Source organism: Pongo abelii, chromosome 2 (genome assembly GCF_028885655.2).
Source record: "Pongo abelii isolate AG06213 chromosome 2, NHGRI_mPonAbe1-v2.0_pri, whole genome shotgun sequence".
Taxonomy (NCBI): domain Eukaryota; kingdom Metazoa; phylum Chordata; class Mammalia; order Primates; family Hominidae; genus Pongo; species Pongo abelii.
The window spans coordinates 83945027-83965134 of record NC_085928.1 but is presented as its reverse complement, the minus strand read 5'-3'; the positions used below and the strand labels follow the sequence as shown (position 1 = coordinate 83965134).

General features: G+C 35.5%; 1 protein-coding gene across 2 annotated transcripts in view; it reads right to left on the bottom strand.

The window, feature by feature from the left end:
* Positions 1-19499, bottom strand: part of MDFIC2 (MyoD family inhibitor domain containing 2) — a 111718-nt gene extending 92219 nt beyond the window's left edge. For both annotated transcript variants that reach the window (XM_024245391.3, XM_024245392.3), the window contains exons 1-2: positions 19412-19499; positions 18751-18838 (exon numbers count right to left, since the gene is read on the bottom strand). In XM_024245391.3, coding sequence (XP_024101159.3) covers positions 18751-18838 — 88 coding nt within the window. In that variant the 5' untranslated portion in view covers positions 19412-19499. The remainder of the gene's footprint in view (positions 1-18750; positions 18839-19411) is intronic.
* Positions 19500-20108: the final 609 nt, after the last annotated feature.

The following is a 20108-nucleotide window of genomic DNA, read 5'->3' as shown; positions in this document are numbered from 1 at the left end:
TTACATTTCTGGAAGTATTCAGCTCCCATCAGTCCAATTCCTTAATACTTTCTGTCATGTAAGTCTGGTGAAGCCTACAGACTCCTTTCAGAATAATGTTCTTAAATGCATAAAATAAAGTACATAGTATTACAAAGAAAAACAATTACATACAATTATCAAAATATATTAAAAAACTGTGATATAGTTTTATATGTGCGTCCTTATCAATACATTAAATAAGACTTAGAAGTGGAATAACTAATTTGGGGATGAGAACCAAGGATACTTTGTAATATCAGCAACAACAGAAATTAAATAGATACGAAAATATCTTTGATTTCTGTTAGTGACAAAATCACAGATGATGCTGATCCTACTATTGTGATGTTGCCTATATTTCTGATTGAAGGAAATCTTAAATTTTAGTTACAGGTTGTGAAAATAAAACATCTGTGCCTTACTTGGGTGCCACAGTGATATAAGATGGTGTTAGCTTGTTTTTTGCCACCAAATAAGACATTTTTTTGTAGGCCTGTTCCTTTCCTTCCATTTTCTCTTTCCAGAAAAACATACTATTTCACTAGAAGTAACAGGATTTTAAAAATTACATTAATATTCCTCTAGATAGTCTTAGGAAAAAAATAACAATAAGTATCTGAACCTTACTGAAAGGAAAGAAAAAAGACCTTAGGAGCCTGGTTATATTTATTAATTGGTAGAATCAACTTACGACTTTCAGTTTCATCACTTTGTTTATTTTTGTGTTACATGTTGAAGCCTAAAGAGACCCTTGGAGCCAGAAAAAAAGAGCAAAGTTATCTCATGACAGAGGGAGCATACAAGCAGAGGCTCAAGCTATCACTCAAGAGTTTCAGTGTACTTTGGGCAATAGCTGGGTGCATTTTAATATTTATCAATTTTTATTAAGGATACAGCTTGGCTTTATAAAGACATTACCGTGTTTTAAGTTGTCTCATCTAAGTTTCCTATTCTCAGTGTTTTAGAAATGTCAGTTTTTCAAAATAATACTACCCTAGCATTTAAAAACTAGTGTATAGAAATTTACAGTTTTCTGTAGAATGAAAAACATATTCTTTAGAATAAAAATTACATTAATTAAATTGATTTTTTGCATAGAGTTCTTTATAAAACATTTTCTTTTTTGCTAATGAAACCTGTTCACCCTAGGTCATGAATAGACCTTGTAGTACAAGAAGTAATGATACTTAGATTCAATTCTATTTCAATTTAACACATATTTATAAGCATTCACTGCTGACAGACACTACTGTAGGTATGCAGGTGCATATAGAAAGGAATAAGAAACCATATATTCCCTGATAGTTTCAAAAAAGTCCGAAAAAAGGAGAAAGAGATCCCAAAAATGACTATGAGGAAAAAGGTAAAATAATAATAATAGTCATTATTGGGTGTGAAGTGCTCTTTATTCATTATTGCTCATTCTGCAAGGTAGCCGGGTCACTTAGCATGCTTTCAGCTGCAAATAACAGAAAATTTCAACTCAAACTGGCTCAAAAAATAAAGTAATTTATAACTCACATATCAATTTTAAAGGTAGAATGGCTTGAGGATTGATTAAATCAATGGCACAACAACACTTTTAAGAATCCAGATTTTTTTCCATGTCTTTTTAGTTTAGATGTGTGGCTTTTTGCTCAGTCTGGCTTCTCTTATAAGATGGTTTCCCAAGTTTCAAGCATCACATAGCAATTTGATAGTATCCAAAATGGGAGACTATCTTTTTTGTGTGAACCATGTTAAAGGAGCCAATGATCCAAAAACAGAGCAAAGTAAAACAACCAACTCACCTCTCCTGAAGCAAACAAACAAAAACTCCAAAAACCTTTACTAGAAGCCCCTAGCAGATGGGTTCTCATGTCTCATTGTCCAGAATTATTTGTTGCCTAAAATAATCAATGATCTGTTGCCTAAAATGATCATTGGCAAGGGCAGTGGGACCATTATTGGGTTAAACCACTCAGAATTCTTCCAACTTCTGAGATTGGTGATGGAGTCACCCTGGAAATGCATGACTGCCCTGAGACGTGTGGATTCCTGAACAAAATTGAGATTTCTTAAGAAGAATGGAAGAATGGAGGATGGGGAAGCAACCAAAGTAGCCATTATGATTTTTTATTTATAGCTTTGGAAACTGAGTTTCAGTAATGTTAAGCAATTGACCAAGATTAACATCTAATGAGTCCAGATTTCAAATACAGGTATGTGTGATTCCAAAGACTCAACCCTTTGACTGAATTATTCCCAAAGGCTTACATACCATAATGAAAGCCCGGACATGGTGGCTTATTACTGTAATCCTAGCACTTTGGGAGGCCAAGTGAGATAATCACTTGAGGCCAGGAGTTCAAGACTGGCCTGGGAAACATAGTGAGATCCCGTCTCTACAAAAAAGTTAAAAATGAGCCAGGCTTGGTGGTGCGCACCTGTAGTCCTATTCCTAAGTACTTGGGAGACTTGAGCCCAAGAGGTTGAGGCTGCAGGAATCTGTGATTGTGTCATTGCCCTCCAGCTTGAGTGACAGTGTGAGACCCTACCTCAAAAATAAATAAATAAATATACAAATACTACAATGCAAATATTTTAAAGTGCTGTATCTTTTGATCTGTGATATCTTTTGATTCATGTTGAATGTGTTAGGCAAATACGTTGCATTTTGGTGTAACTATAATACCTTATTTTTTATGAAGCTGAATGCGGTTTAATAGAAATGAGCCTCCCACTTGATCTTTACCTTGTTTCCCATACTTGCTCATTATATTCCTTCATGAAAACAATAAAGCTAAATTACATGTAGAAATAGAACCAATCCTGACTTGCAAACCTTACTGCTTTTTGCACATGTATTTAAAACTGTGGCTAACATGCATTAACTTGTGAAAGACATCAACAGGATTCTGAATCTGTTTTATGTCTTACAATTCATTCAATGAAGCAGCAGTTTTAGTGGTAGGGAAAGGGTGAAAGCCTTTTTTTATCAATACATTTTCTTTACTTTATAATAAGACAAACATAAAACGAATGAGTCTTTTACCCAATCACTAACCATAGACATCCTTTTTCCATGAGCCCCCAAATAAGTTGTAGTTTGAAACATGAGATGCAGTGACATTTAGTTTAAATCCTATGTTTTGTTTCCCTTTCCAAATCAGTTTATTGTCTCCCTAAGTAAGAGACTGAAACAGACTCAACATGATACTTTCTTACTATTAACTACGGGTTCTAGAGCCTACCAGAAAATGGACCTAATTTTAGATAACCAAAATTCAAGAAACACTGAGCCCCAGTTTATATAACCCATCACCTCTCACACCGTGACATTGGTTAACATAATTTTCCAAATAAGATAATTTAAAAAAATCATTTAGTTACTTAATTCACATCAGTTTGAATCTACCCTACATTTCTCCCTGTGTTTCCAATGGAATAAAAGGCATGATCATTTACCCAGCTGCTTGGACCTTGTCCTTGATGTTTTCTTTTCTTCCATGCCCACAACAAATTACCAGGAAGTCTTGACAATTCTAACTTTCCACAAGTTCTTAAAACTTCTCTTTTCTTCATTTACAGTGTCATTCCTTTAACTCCTGCTTGGGCTACTGTAAGCCCACCTATCAGCTTTCTGCCAATCTGCTTTTTCTACTCTTCAGCCCACACTGTAGCCGGAGTGGTCTTTTTAAAAGGCATATCTAATAATGGCCTCTCTGTGCTTAGTGCCATTTAATGTTTTCCCATTGCCCTTAGAGTAAACTTTCACATGGCTAATAAATCCCATGTGATCTGCCTCTCTGTCTAGTTTATTGTCAATATCTGATCTAATATCCCCATGCTCCCCAACCGCCTCGCCCACCACACATACACACATACAATGGCTTAACCAAGGTGTGCTGAGTGATGAATTAAGGAATATATTATTCCTTATCAAAATGTTCTTTTGAAATGATAGACACCTATTTCTCTCTGAACCTTGCTTACTTAAAAAAATATTTTTATGCACAGTACGCTGCTTGTCAAATTTACTGTTGGACGATTTAAATAAGTGTATGAATTATTTTGCCTAGCTCTCGGTAATTAGTTATTGTAAAATGAGTCCTTACAAAAATAAAGCAAAAGAACCAAAGAGCCTATCTGTTTACTTAAATAAGCTGGGGAAAGTTCAAATAGATAGAGATTGTGAGATGCTTGCTCTAGACCACAAAAAGAACTGGATATCTTGGTGGAAATTAAGAGTTTAGATATTTGAGCCACTCAAAGGTTGTAATTAGACTATACTTCTGCTTAACCCTCACGTTGTTTATTTAGTTTCTCTGGTTACTAATGACAAATTTATATAATCTCTGTGGTTTCAATTGGTTAGACAGAAATATGAAGGCTTATTATTGCATATGTCTGGGTACCCTATGGAGCAATATGTATATTTGTGTTATCAGAATTCTTTGAAATGAAATGCCTTAAATTCTTTCTTCAAGGATGGAAAAATATTTGACTTAGTTTCCTCCCTTATGTAAAACGAAGAGTTAAAATATTTTCTTCCTTAAGCATTTGTTTATTATTATTTTTTTCCTTTTGTGGGGTATGTGTTAAGAAGTCAGGTAATTTGTAAAGTATCATTTGATTACCTAAAGAAAAAGCTTAAACTAAAAAGTGTTATTATCATAAACTCACAGGCTTCTGACCACCAAAGTACAATTGAATTTAATTCATGATTGAAAAGTACAGTTGATGCATAATGGCTATCTGGAAAATGTTATGTTTGTTTATGGTTTAAAGCTTTTAGAGAGTGGTCTCTTACTCTTTGCTAATTCCTGCTACTTAAATAATCAGGGGACAAATTTTTAAAAATTCTAAATATAACGAGGGAAATCAGGGTCACATCTAAGGTTGACAATCGGGTGCTATTTGCTGAATATGAAAAAACAGGGCTGTGTATAATATAATTTTATTGTTGGAGAGATGGTTTGACCAGATAAGTATATTTGAAAATTAAAGTTAGATTTGGCATCTAAATATCCTTAGGTTTGCAGGTTTTTGATCTGTTTATTAGCCATGCAAAAATATATTGCTGTTTCTTAATCTGATCATAGTTGATTCTGCCACTGGAGTTATTTTTTCCCCACGCTTTGATGTGATATGTTTTATTTTCAAGTGCTTGTTTCACAAAGATAAGCAAACAAAATAAGATTGCCACTTCTCTCCTCCACCAGCCATGTTTTTGTTTAGTTAGCCAACATCAATGGGAAGATATTAAAATGATTAATCCTTATAATTCATTTGTGTCTTAAATAACTGGATATTATGGGAGCTGAACTCCAACTTTTATCTCATAAATATGAATGCAGCAATATTACTAAGTTGTAATTCATTTTGAACTATTTAATTACTGTGATCTACAGATAAGTTGGCTTCTGAATCTCCGCCTAATTTCATAACTAAGTCCTCTTTCTCGTTAAAATCGCCATGACTGTGCTGAAGCTCGTGTTTAGGGAATCCAACTGAATGAGTAATAAATAGGTTTAAAAATACCCCAGCTATATTGACTTCCCCAGACTTTTCCAGTCTTCTTTAATTTTAGTTGTTGTAATGAATGCATATGAGGGGCTCTTGGTTAGCCATCTTCAAGTATATTTCAAAGCAGAGTCTATGATGGAAGATGTACTGGATTTAGGATCAGAATACCTGGCTTGGGACCTGTTCCTGTTGTCTACTACCTGGGTGACTTTGGACCAAATTACTTAAACTTCTCTGACTTTTATTTTCCTCATTTGTAAAAAAGCATGATAATACTTCTGCACATATACTTTATGCAACTAAGCTGAGGCATTGATGTGTAATAGACTGTAAAGTGCCATCCAAAGGTCAAAAGTCAGGTGTGAGGATCTCACGTGGTGCTTTGCGTTAGCCAGATTATAAAGAGATACCAAAACACATCATAATGAATTCCTTTGAGATTTAAAAGCAGAAAATGTGAAACAGCCTGAATATCCAAAAATGGGTAATTGGTTACATATATTTTGTTACTTCATAGAATATGTAGAGTCATTGAAATTATGCCATAAATTTATGTCTATTGCCCTAGAAAGGTGTTCACATTAATTCATGAATCATCAAAACATGCTATTAAAATATTGCATAATCATATTTTATTAAAATTATAAATGTGTGTGTGTTTGTATACACACACAAATATAAAGCATATAAGATGTACAGTGGCTATCTATGCATGTTGGGATTGAGAATAATTTTTGCCATTTTCATTTTCTAATTTTTCTAAAAAATAGATAACTTACATAAAGCCACACACAAGCACATACCCATAGAGACATATTAAAAATTCCCATTGAATCCATAAGTCTCTATAATCTCTGACAACTCCTGTCTCTCTGATCCCTTAATAACCAGTCCATGGCCAAGGCTCGTTGGAGTCAGCGTTCTCTTGGGTGCCAGCCCTTTGTTTTCATTGCCCTGGAGACCAATATCTTAAATTCAGAATTCATGCCTTCTCATTTGTGGATGCAACAAGCTTCTAACTAGTCACTCTGGTTTCAGTCTCTACCCTTCCAGTCCATCTTCATAATATCCTCAAATCACAAATCTTTTCTAAAGCACAGAGCTGATTCTGTTATCTTTAGGTCCTCTCTACCTTCCTGAACCCAACCTCACATATATTTTTTGGCTTCCCTTTGTCTAATAACATTCAGTTTACACTCTTCAACCTAACGTTAAAAGTCCTTCATAATACAGCTAAGATTTATTTCACACTCTCACACATGCCCTTTCTCCAGTCAAACGTACCTATTGTTCTCTGAAAAGAACATACCACAGACTTTTCTGCCTCCATACTTTGGGCCATCATATTCCATCAGTTTGTATTGTTACTGCCTATTGAAACACTACCCATGATTTATAGTCCAGCCGAATTCCCCATTTTTCTGAATTCTAGATGTGCTGCTTCCTACCTCTAAATCGCATATCTTCTTTGAAATTTATCCTTCCATTTATTCATGTCATTTTTGAGCATCTGCTTTACTTCAGGGGCTATTGTACCTCAAATATAGAGGTAAACAAGCCAGAAATGCCCTTGCCCTTGAGTAAACAACAATCTAATACTTAACATTTCTCCTTTATTTAAATCTATTGACTTATAGATAAACTTTCCTTACCTACCACCTTCTCTTACAACATTATACAGACATTTATTATAGGCACATCGAGTGTTATTTGTGTTTGATTCTCTCATATAAACTACCACGTTATCTTACAAATAGAAGATATCCAATAAAAATATAGTTAGAAGGGCACAGAGACAGAGTTAGATATGTGTATTTTTCCAGCAATGTAGTTATATACATACATATATATTATATATATATTAGCCTTTAACCATGTTACTTTTCCCTGTTGAGTGCTTTCAAAAATTATATTTGATTCCTAATTAGTATTATTACTTCATCTCTAAAATAAAAAGAACTAGTTATTTCTCCCAGTTGTATCTAGGGGAATCCAAGATGAGACAGATGTTTGTTAAGTAAAACTAAAGCAAAAAGTACCTTCTTCTGTCATAGAACAAGTTATGTTACAAAACCCATACTTGGCTATTTGACCTAGAGTTCAGAGGCCAGTGAGTTGCTTTTTAATTAATGGATGTCAGCCTACAGAATGTAGAGGTTTAAAGCTATACCAAATTTGGACACTCCAAGGTATTCATGTCCTATAAACACACTACGTCTCCAAGTTATGTTGCTATTTTTTAAAAAAAGTCAGGAAAGCCCTTAGTGCAATTTTCTCCTCTTCTTTTGTTCCTAAATAAATGATTCATTTAGTAATTTCCCTTGGAAAAGTGAACTCCTTACTATCTATTAAGTACCTCCGCTCTTTATGTTATAGTTTTTCCTCATTTAAAAAGATGATATTAGCTATTTTTTTGAAGAAAAGAGGCTGGGTGATAAAGATTATTTACACAAAAGGTATTTTCTTCTGAGACACTGCTGTAAAAAATTTAAGTTAATATTTTAAAATTAATTCTGTTGTTTCAAGTGACTCTTTAGCATAGTTGTTTTAGCCCAAACCTACTGAGTCCATTAAAAACAAAACAAACAAAAACACTTTTTAAATTTTAAGGTAAATCTGCATGTAAGGAATTGGGTATGTTCACATGGTTTGGTGTGTGAGAGATTTCATACTGCAAAATTCCACCCACATTGCTTTTGCATGTTCTATTATATTTCAAATACAGCTGAAGAGCTTGTGCTTATCTGAGTCCTATGGTAAACAGGATGTGTTGCTGATATTTTATTTTCCCAACTGAATTATAAGTTTCTTGATTGGGCATGGGAATCTCTGTGTATTCCTTGTGTAAGTATGTGTCTTGCAGGAAATGAAAATATTTGTTGATTTCATTTACTTAATTGTATATTATTTTGTAAAACAAATGCTTCTTTTACAGTAGGAATGGTTTGTTTTATCAATCTGCATTTGCACATATTGGTCTAACAAATTAGTTTTAAGACACACGTGAAGTGTGGAATCTTATCTTAATTTGTGGCCTGAATATAGATTTTTGATACATTCTTAATTCTCAAGAAGATTTATTTATATAAACTTTTCATATTTTATGGAGTTTATATTCAAGATATTGAACATAAATATTAGCAGATATATTTTGATAACTCTAGAGGAAGTTTAATTTTCTATCTATAATGCTGAATTTTCTAAATACAAAAAATGAAATATATTTGATACGTGAAAGAGAAGTTAAAAATGCAGATTTTCTTCTGTTGTCTGTTGTTTGAGATTAGAAATCATGAAGCACTTTACTTTCTGCAGGGTGGCTATTTCATTTCAGATCCATATTGGTGTGGAAATTTAGCTCAAGAAGAAGAATTGCCTGATGTCTTATTTAATACTATGCTTCTATGAGTTGTCCTCTCTACTTTTTCTTGAAGTTATACACTGGCAAAACTACTGTCATTGCCCTTGCTTTTCATCTTTGCTGCACATTTACTTCTCGACAGGCTTGAATAATGGCTAAAATGGTTGAAATGATTTATGCCTGTAGAGTGATGTCTTCATTTGCTCTATTCACATTCCTTTATCTTTTTTTTTTACTAATGGTCTGGTGAACACCTAGTGTAGGTGCATTTTATTAGCGAGTATATTCCCTCTAAATGCGGTTCCTAAGCTGAAAGAAATGGGCCATAATCATATAAAAGTAAAGTATCTCTTTGTAGAATTTACAAGAAATGGAATGTCCTTATTCCTGAGGCATAGAACATAAGAGACTTTTTTTCCTCTCACTATAAGATTGCCCTTTATATTAATGTTGATTAAGTGTATCACATCAACAGCTGTTGTGACATGTAGGAAAATGAATGATTCTACTGAAAATCTCTATTAAAAGGTGTAACTTTCTTGAAATTTCTAGTTAACTACAATTGTCTTCTTCCTATTGGGACTGGAGGATTGGTTCCTGGTCTCTACAGATTGCTTCACTCCTAGTTCATAAAACTGCAATTAATAATGGTGAGCTAAGATCATTCTGGATTTGATGTACTGCCTTATCATCATTGAACGAGTCTCTAAATCTGCTATTTAACAACTTATCGGGACTTTGCACTGATTAATTCATCTGGTCATGGTCTGAAGGCTGACATGGCATCTTGTAGGCCTTTCATTCCGTTGGGATCAACATCATCATTTTATATGAAATGAACTTACTACTTTATAGACTTAGTTGGAAAGAAATTTTAACCATCAGCAGTAGGATGTGACACTGGAATTTAATTTGTTGGCCTATGAGAACACAGAAGATCTCATCTTTTGCTGAACTTTCTAAATATAAATTAAAGTTATCAGAGAATCGAAATGACTTTGACATTTGAACTTCAGTAGAAGGCCAATACATTTAAAGTAAGTACTCTCCTTCCTGAAACATTCAGTGCTTCATCAACAGCACACATCAGGTTCTTAAGAAAATATTATTCCTTGTGGAGAAGAGCATGGTTCATTGCTACTGGCTCTTAGAGTAGACATTATGTTGGGGCCACACAGCATCTATTCTCCCTTTATTCTAATGCTCGAACCCTGAATTCCCTCTGAAGAAGCATCTACCTCTCATTGTGTGTAGCATTATGGTGCTGTCAGTCAAGATTTCTTGGCTTGCTAACCCAGGAGTTAGACTCATGGCCAAAGTTACTGAGCTTTCTTCCTTGGGACTTGGACTCTTAAGGAAAAGAATAGGAGGAACAAAAAATTATGTGGAGCTAATTTATTCCAGAAGTGGCGATCTGAATGCATTATATCTTGCTCTCAGGCTCACCAGAACTAGATTAGTTCCTGATTCTCCTGAACCTAGATTTCCCTTCTAGATTGTGAGCTACTCTTGCATTTTCCAATAAATTACCTTTTTCATTAACGTAGCCAGAATCAGTATATGTTATTTTCCTCTCAAAAACTGATAAAGCTCCCTTTTAATGTTGCTGAATTTTGAAAGTAATCTGGCACTCTTTGATAGTTCTTTATTGTATTTTTTCTGAGGTGGAGTCTTACTCTGTTGCCTGGGCTGAAGTGCAGTGGTGTGATCCTGGCTCACTGCAACCTCTGCCTCCTGGGTTCCAGAGATTCTCTTGCTTCAGCCTCCTGAGTAGCTGGAATTACAGGCATGTGCCACCATGCCCCAGTAATTTTTTATATTTTCAGTAAAGATGGAGTTTGACCATGTTGGCCAGGTTGGTCTCAAATTCCTGACCTCAAGTGATCCATCCTCCTCAGCTTCTCAAAGTGCTGGAATTACAGGCATGAGCCATCATGCCCAGCCTGATAGTTCTTTAGAGAATAAAATGTAGTAGGATAGAGTTTACTACAATATAAACTATATCTTTGGTGGGCATTCCCGGGGTTAGGAGTTTATTGCAATCCCAAATGTCAACCAGGGTCTATGAAAGGCTCTAGGGCCTGCTTCCAGCCAAGCTCTCTACACTCATGGAATCCCAGCCTTCTCTTGGGTCAAGATGTCCCAGTCACTCCTGTTTTCTTTCACTTCTTGGAGCATGACACGTTCTTTCCTGCCCCAGTGCCTGTATACTTGCCATTCCTTCTACCAGAAATTTTATTTAATTTCCGTTTCTCTCCCCATCAACAGATGCCATCTCATCCTTCAGATCTAAGCAAAATCTCAAGACTTCTCTTGTCAACATTTCTCAAAATAGAACAACTCATCTCATATATTCTATTGCCCAATTGACAGTTTCCATGGGGATACCTCAGAGGCATTTCACAAGTAAACTGCTCTACCCAGATCTTTGTCTCCTCCCTTTTCTAGCCAATTTCTCTCTCTCACTTCACCATTCATCATTACCATTTCACAATTTCTAAAGCCAGGGGTCAGCCTTTGACTCCTTTCTTTGTATCACACCACACTAAGGCACAAGCGAGTCCTGTTGGTTCTAACTTCGCATAGACTTAAAATTCAATTATTTCTATTTCATCTTCAAAGTTGTATCCTATCCCAGTTACCACCTTTTGCATGGCCAACAGCAATACTCTCCTACTTTATTTCTGTTTCTTCTCTTTACCTCATGCAATATAAATGACTACATATGTTACCCTGTTTAGAATCTCCCGTGGCTTCTAATTCCAAATAGGTGAAAAAAATATCCAAATTCCCAACTGACCAACAAGATTCTGCATTATTTCCAACTTAAGCACCTTCTTTTCCTTCTTTCCCCTTTTTCTTCATTCCCTTTTCCTTTCCCTTCCTTTCTTTCTATCCAGCTATTCTGAGCTGTACTATCTTTGCACAGGCTGTTCTGTCCAATGGAATGCTTTTCCCAGATTTTTGCAGCACTGGCTCATTCTTGTTATTTAAGTCTCAGCTCAAGTAACTTTCCCACAGAGAGAACTTCCTTGACCACTGATTCTAAAGGATAGTCCTCATGCCAATCTCTATCACAACATCTTGTTTCAAAGCTTCGAAACAATTACCCTTGTGAAATTATCTACTTCATGGTCTTGTTTTACTCATTTATATGACTTACAAGGGCATATTTTCACATCTATTTTTTTCTGTCGGCTGTGCTTAAAAACAAAACTACATTCTGTTTGGCTGTTATCTTTTCTTCACCCCTATTTTTGTTATTAGGTAACGCACTTTCATGAGTTAATGGAAACTACAGAAATAAGAGCTAATAATTCCATTACCTGTGTTTATATAGTAAAAAGAGTCTCAAGATATGCTATTTGGGAAATTAACAATTTAAAATAAGCATTAGTGTGGCTTAATATTTAAACGAGATACAAAAAATATCCCTTTTAGAAATGAGAATTATCTGAGTGAGAGAATTAGATTGGATTAATATTTAGTCATTATAATAAAGCACTTAAGTACATGAGTTCCTTGAGGGCAGGACATTTTCATTTTTTGGCATCTTTGTTTCTTTGTCTCACATGTTTTCTCTGAGTTCAAGAGGAGCCACATCAAATGGTTGCTGAGTTGAATAAAATGCATATTTCAGAATTCTATTAATGTTCATTATCCAAAATTATTTTTTGAGGAAATGAAGTAAGTTGTCTTCACTTAGAATTAAAGAAGGAAAGTCCAGTGAATTTATGAATGTCAATAAATGTGGGAAAGATTCTCAGTTTCTTCATCTTATTTGAAAACAAACATGAAAGTTTAGGAGTGAGATGAGATTTTTGTATTATGCATTTGAGATTTTGCATTATATTGAAAAGGGAATTTTTGGAACCTGGATTTTTTTGGACCTCTAGGCTCTTTTCTAGTATTTTGGATTATTAGTCTCTAATATGTGTTAATTCTGATAACCATGATAACCAGTGTATTCAAGGTGCCAAAACACTGATGATGTAACTTTACTATGTCAACACTAAATAAGTTTAGAGGCATTTCCTCCAAAATGCACCTAAATAATAGGGTTTATTTATTTATTTATTGAGATGGAGTCTTGCTCTGTTACTCAGGCTGGAGTGCAATGGCACGGTCTCAGCTCACTGCAGCCTCCGCCTCCCAGTTTCAAGTGATTCTCCTGCCTCAGCCTCCCGAGTAGCTGGAATTACAGGCACTCACCACCACACATGGCTAGCCCAGCTAATTTCTGTATTTTTAGTAAAGACGGGGTTTCATCATGTTGGCCAGGCTGGTGTCAAACTCCTGACCCCATGATCCACCCTCCTCAGCCTCCCAAAGTGCTGGGATTATAGGCATGAGCTACCTCACCCGGCCAATAATGGTTTTTATATTACCAAAGATTGCAGTCATCATGTGACTGCTTACAAAAAAGAAGCTATACTTAATTCAAAATAACTACAGAATTCTCATCTTTCACACGCTCTCCTTCCTGGCATGGATGGAAGGAGAGAAGAAAGCTTGTTTATTGCCCATTCCCCAACCCCTATTTTTTTATCATTTTTTTCTCTATCATGAATTTTCCCATTTGGGTACAACACAATTTAACAGTCACTGGACAGCACCAACATCTGGTTAGAAGATTGCAAAACTACTGCTTTGGTGCATTAAAGGTGCACTTGGAACTTGGAATGATTTGTTTTTTTCCCCTATGGTGACAACTGTGAATAAAATGCCCCACTAAAACAATTACAGGTAGCTAGTTTTCTGAAGGACAAAAAACTTCTTTCAATATTCTTAGCTTCACATTTTTGAGGTCATATGATTGGTGTCTTGACTTTGCTCATATGTATAAATATGTATGTATATGCATATATGTGTACATACATACACATTGACTTTGTTTGACTTTGCTCATACAAATAAATATGTATATGTATGTGTGTACATATTTATATATATATAGAGAGAGAGACAAATAGAGAGATAGAGAGAAAATCTGTGCCAATGCAGCAATGTTTATGGAAAACCAGTTTTCAGAAAATTATATTAGGTTTCATTTAGAGATACACCCTCCTAGAACAGAAGCTGCAAACTGTCAGTCTATGGGCTGAAATAGACCCCAAAGCCTGGTTTCATTTGTCCTCCTTGGTATTTTATTGTTGTTATTGTTGTTGTGGTGTTGTTATTGTTGTTGTTGTTGTTACTTAACCTTTAACAATCAGGACATCTCACAAAGAAACCCAGATTTCCAGTTTTTCCTGAAAAATCAGGAGACACTATAAGAAATTTTGTGCAGTTCAAATGCTGGCAATGCTGTGATTTTAAACTGCAAATGGCAACAATTTAAGGGCTTCCATCCCTTCATCTTGATGTTTCTCTTCCGTATCAAATGGTGTAAGCTACAAGCACTGAAATGCTTACCCAGAATGCTCCTTGGTTTAATGGGGTATTACCTGACATCCTATTCCACCTGTAATTCCCCCTCCCCCCAATTTCTATGTTATAACAATTTTTCCTCCATAAAGTTTTCACATTTGGGCCTATTTTCTCCTTCTCTTTGATATGACTTTTATTCAGGTCATATTTTTCTCACTTCAAGGCTGCTAAATGTAGCTGTCTGTATTAGCCATCACCACCCCCTTCCCTTAACATTTCACCTGCTGGCTCCACCCCATTTTGCACACCAGTTACATATTTACAGGCTCATATCACACAAGCCTTGCCTCGGTTTCTTAGTTCTTGTCCTCAGGACTCCAGTGACAACACAGAACCAATGTCCACTACTTAACCTACAGTCAGCACTCAATCGGTTTTCTCACTTCATTTTGCATTATTCCGTATATGAATAATTAGCCAATATGCCCATTTCCCTAGCACTGAAATAGGCATCTTCCAGCCTCTGATGCCTTTGCTCCCTGCATCACCTCCTTCTCCCCACCTGTGCAAAGAGACTGTGACTGCCTTCAAGACTGGACTTCCCAGACCACCTTGGCCCACAGTTTGCATAATGCAGCTCATCCTGCCTGGTGCATATATTTTATTTTATTTTGAATCAGAGTCTTGCTCTGTTGCCCAGGCTGTAGTACGGTGGTGTGATCATAGCTCACTGCAGCCTCAACCTCCCAGGCTGAAGCAATCTCTGGCCTCAGTCTGTCTAGCAGTTGGGACTATAGGGGTATGCCATTACACCCAGCTAATTTTATTTTTTTGTTTTTATTTTATTTTTTTTTTGTGGAGATGGTATCTCACCACTGGTCTCAAACTCCTGGGTTCAAGGGATCTTCCCATCTTCTCCAAAAGTGCTGAGATTATAGGCATGAGTCACTATGCCGAGCAATGCTGCATATTTTTAAATCATGCCTTGTTTATCTGATTATCTTAAAACAGGGTTTCTCCAAGCATGGTTTCAAAATAAGTGCTTTTTTGGGTCTGTCAATGGTGTTTCTCAAATAAAATTTAGTCTAATTTTTTGTAATAGCTCTGGTTGTGGCTTTCCTAGATCTCTTTGACACCACCACTGATGTGAACAGGCCCATGACCCATTTGGGGAAAGTCAAGGGCAATTAGGAGCCTCTTTGCCTTCCTGGCAAAAGCAAGACGATTGAATGAGATGAACGAATAATAAAGTCCTTGAGTGCAGGAGAGTATTTCTTTTTTGTATTGTTCTCTGCCACACTTATACCTTGTCTCTAGTCTCTCCAGTTAATAACATTGAATTGAATTGGATAAATGATATGAATGTTTGAAGTTGAGAAGTTAGAAATAATAGCAGTACTCAGAATGGTGATGATGGTAGTAACTCCTGTTGCTTGCATGTTCACTCTGAAATCAGGCACTGCACTCAGTGCTTTGTGTCAGTTACTCCAGTGAAGTGCTTGCTCCAATCCAAATAAGGCATTGCTGTGATTACCCACATTTTAACAGTGAGCAGTATTCAGCTGGAGTTCCAGAGGGAGGCAGCAGAGTCACTGTCATGTGAGATGTAACCAGTTTGTTATTAATGAGAAAAACACTTTTTTGAACAACTGAAAATATCTGTATTATTTTTTAAGGGGGAATGAGGGAAGGTGGAGGTCGACACATTTAAAATTCTGATTGATAACTGTTGTGGAAGTCACTGCAATAAAGTGGTTTAATGAAATGAATAGAACTTGGACCTCAAAGACCGAGGTTGGAGATTCAATTTGCCACTTAAAAGCCCTGCAAATTTGAGCAAGATGTAAAATCTTTCCAAGCCTACATCCTTAATTTGTAAAAAGGGGACAGTACTACTGCATACCACCTTGTTGTAGGTATTAAAAGGAGGAATTTATATAAAATACTATAAAAAGTGTTGTTGCTATTACCAATAGTTCAAAGTGTGAACTAAGCTCTCAAAAAACATAACTGTATTATTCTGAGTAATGCTTTTAAAGAGGGGAAAAAACAGAGAAGTAATGAAATCACATTCCCATAATCTCATAAAGCAAGCATTCTAATCCCCAGCTAGGAAATTGAGGCCCAGGGAGATAAAGTAACATGGCACAATCACCCAGCTAGTAGATGGCTGAGCTGAGATTTAGAAACCATGCCTGCCTGATTCCAAATGCCATGCTCTTTTTACTGCACCACTTTGACTTTTTTAAAAATAAGCCAACCCATATACTTTTTCTTAACATTGAAAAAAAAGACATTTATGTTTGAAAACTAACTCATCCTGATAATTCCCAATTAAGATGTTGTCATCTAGCATCTAGCTCAATTTCCTTTTATTAAATATAGTAAACATAATTTGAGTGTAGCTTAAATGAAGTGTCCAAATGAGATAAAACAGGTCACCTGGGAAATTAGATTTTATAGATTACAAGAATTCAATGCCTATGCTGTACTTAATGGACAAAATTCTTTTTTTAAAGAAAATTCTTCAGGAAACAATTGATTGGCCTATCAATTTCATTATTATTTCTGTATGAGACATCTGTAGCATGAAGTAATTAAAGTAAAAATAAATAATATGAACTTCACCATAAGTGGTAGTGAAGAACATGTCTATCTTCATGGATTTGAGATTCATAAGAAAAACACAGGGGCTCTTTGATGCGTGCTCTATTTTTTTTCCTTCCACATTGTTTTTAAAGGATTCTATTTAAAAGACCTTTTCAAAAAAAGAAGTCAGAGAATTTTCAAGCTTTTAACAGAAATGATTCTGGAAATACTTTTTGTCTGCATCAACTTTAGTCCTGAATTAGAGTCTCTTAAAGAGATGATGTCCTACTATTAAAATTGCTTGGTGGGGAATTGGGCAGAAATAATCATCTTTTTTCTTTTTTAAAGAAGTATATTTTTATTATTTTTAATTTTATTTATTATTATTATTTTTTTGAGACAGAGTTTTGCTCAGTCACCCAGGCTGGAGTGCAGTGGTGTGATCTCGGCTCACTGCAACCTCTGCCTCCCCAGTTCAAGCGATTCTCCTGCCTCGGCCTCCTGAGTAGCTGGGACTACAGGTGTATGCCACCACACCCGACTGATTTTTGTATTTTTAGTAGATACAGGGTTTCATCATGTTGGCCAGGCTGGTCTTGATCTCCTGACCTCAAGTGATCCACCCGCCTCGGCCTCCCAAAGTGCTGGGATTATAGGTGTGAGCCACTGCACCTGGCCATAGGTGTATTTTTAAATTAGGGTTGGGGATAGGGTGAGATTAAGGACAAGAGTGGATGTGAAGGGTATGATGAAGTTGGAGGTGTTGATTTCAACACTGTAGGAAAACATTTTTGAGCACAGACCATGTTCTGACAAGTAACTTAAACATTTTTTTTCTTTGGAACATGATGAGGTGGTGGTTAAATTCAAATGCTGTAGAATCACACAAACTGGCATTGAATCTCAGCTCTGGCACTTTCCAATTTTGTAATTTTAGGCAAGTTACTAGAACTCTTTAAGGCTCAATTTTCTTATTGGTAAATTAAGGATAATAACTGCTTCACAGGGTTGTCATGATGATTCAGCAAAATCATCAATAAATGTCAATAAACATTGTCAATGTTGATATTATTATTATCATTATTTTGGTGTTGTCTAATTAACATGACATATTTATTAGATTTTCCTATGACCTTATAAGGCAATTTTTAAGAATGTCAACTACTTAAGTAAGAGCTGTCCTTTTACAATTTAATAGATTCATTAAATGCTGAAAAAGACACAGCATATCTATTTAGATAAAATATCAAATGTTACCTTTATGAGACGTTAAAAGTGATCATAAAATCAAAAAATTATAAAACCATGCCTTCTAGTAAATAATCACAGGTTTAGATGTATTTTCAAAAGTGCACAAATCTGTACTCATTAGGAGAACATATTGATTTGTGTGTGTATTTCAAGCAACCATTTTATGCGTGCGGTGCCCATGGCCGACAGCATTCTCCCCTGGGAAGGTGGCTTCTCTAATTGCAGTGAATGGTGATTCTATTTGTGGACATATTTTCCTATAGCAAGCATTCCTTTCTGTGATTATTATTTAAAAATACTTGTCCTTAAATTATTTAGTCTTCTTGGCTATAAAGGAGAAAAATCTACAGCACGGCAAGGACCTCACAGATAATATACATCTGAGTAGAAAACGCATATTAAGTCTTACCAACAAAGTAATCTATGTTTCCTGCAATACAGGGACCACAAGAAGCATTTTAATAATAAAGATCCTCAAACAACCACTTAGGCCACATGAGAATTTGAAAAAAAAAAAAAAGAGTGAAAATCAGAAGTAGTACTATTTGAATGGTCAGGACATTTTTCCTCCTTCTCCCACACTATTCCTTGCTTATAAACGAAAGCAAAATTTTTCACACCAATAGAAAATCAAGAGCAAGAAGACTTACCTTCTTTCAACCAAGAAATGTTATTTTTATCATTTTCTAAATGCTCAGCTGTTCTTACTTTTATCTTTTCCAGCTCAGTTTCTGACATCTAAGTGGAAACAGAATTTGTGATATAAAAAATTCATTAAGAACCCAAATTTATAACATTGAGTTTTATATTTAGAAACTACTGCCATATTATGGGAAAATTTTATCTCTATAGTTTTTCAGTTCACTGTCCAATGTTAAGTCTTAACATTTTATTCATTTGTGTTATTTTAAAACATTGACATTGAAAACTAAACTTTATATGATATTTCCTTGCCCAGCAGCAAAGATTGTTACAAGACCTTACAATTTCTCAATGTGAAAGAATAACAGATTAACAACTAGCCATGGATTTGTAACAAACAAACATTCAGTGGCTGTTTTAGTAATTTTTATAGCCTATAGAAAAGCATGCTACAAAGTGGTATGCAAAGAGACAAATAACAATAAAACACAAAAGCATCTTTTCAGGAATTTATTGGGTGGGAATAAGAACCTTATGACCTAAGCCAGGCCAAGTTGAGCTCCCTGAAGGTGTTGACGAGACCTATTAAGAACCTTCGGTGCAGTGCACTTGACTTTCATGGCTTGCTCGCAATGAGCTCTGCTTGAATCAGCACTGCAAAGTACTTACCTGTGTGTTCCAAAGGGAGGCCCAAGGTGTGGGACTGGGGAGCAGCGAGCTGCAGCCTCCCTTCTCTCTGGATGTCCAGCATTCCTCTATCCTGACAAAAATAAGCGAAGAAGCAAATACACTCCCTCCCGGGGTGTTGCTAGATTTGTATTGCTGCCAGAAGCATCCAACTTGCGGCTGAGAGTTTTTTTTTTTTTTTTTTTTTAAGGTAATATAAAGCCTGTGGTTGAAAACAATAAAAACCTTCTCCAGGCTAGCACTTATTTAAAATGACATTATGCAAAATAGGTAAAAAATAATGAACTCTTTTCAACTGGACCAAGTTTCTTTCATCCCTGCCATTCATTACTTCAGGTTAATATTAAAAGATGTAGAAAAAAATGTATTGAAAAATATACACAGGCTATTTTGGTTAAAAGAAAAGAAAGGGAAACCTTTAAAGCTACACTCTGGAAATTCATCCTGTAGTTGATAGTTTGAAAAGAGAGTGTTTTTTCCACCTGATACTTTATAAACAACAAGAAAACATTTCAAGTTTTTTTTTTTTATCATCTGTAGATATTCCAAAGGGAGTTTGGAATAACATTCAAAAGATGATATGTCATTAAATTCTTAGGTAAGGATAATACAGATTTTTGCCAGACTTGGTGGGTCACACCTGTAATCCCAGCACTTTGAGGAGGCTGAGGCAGGAAAT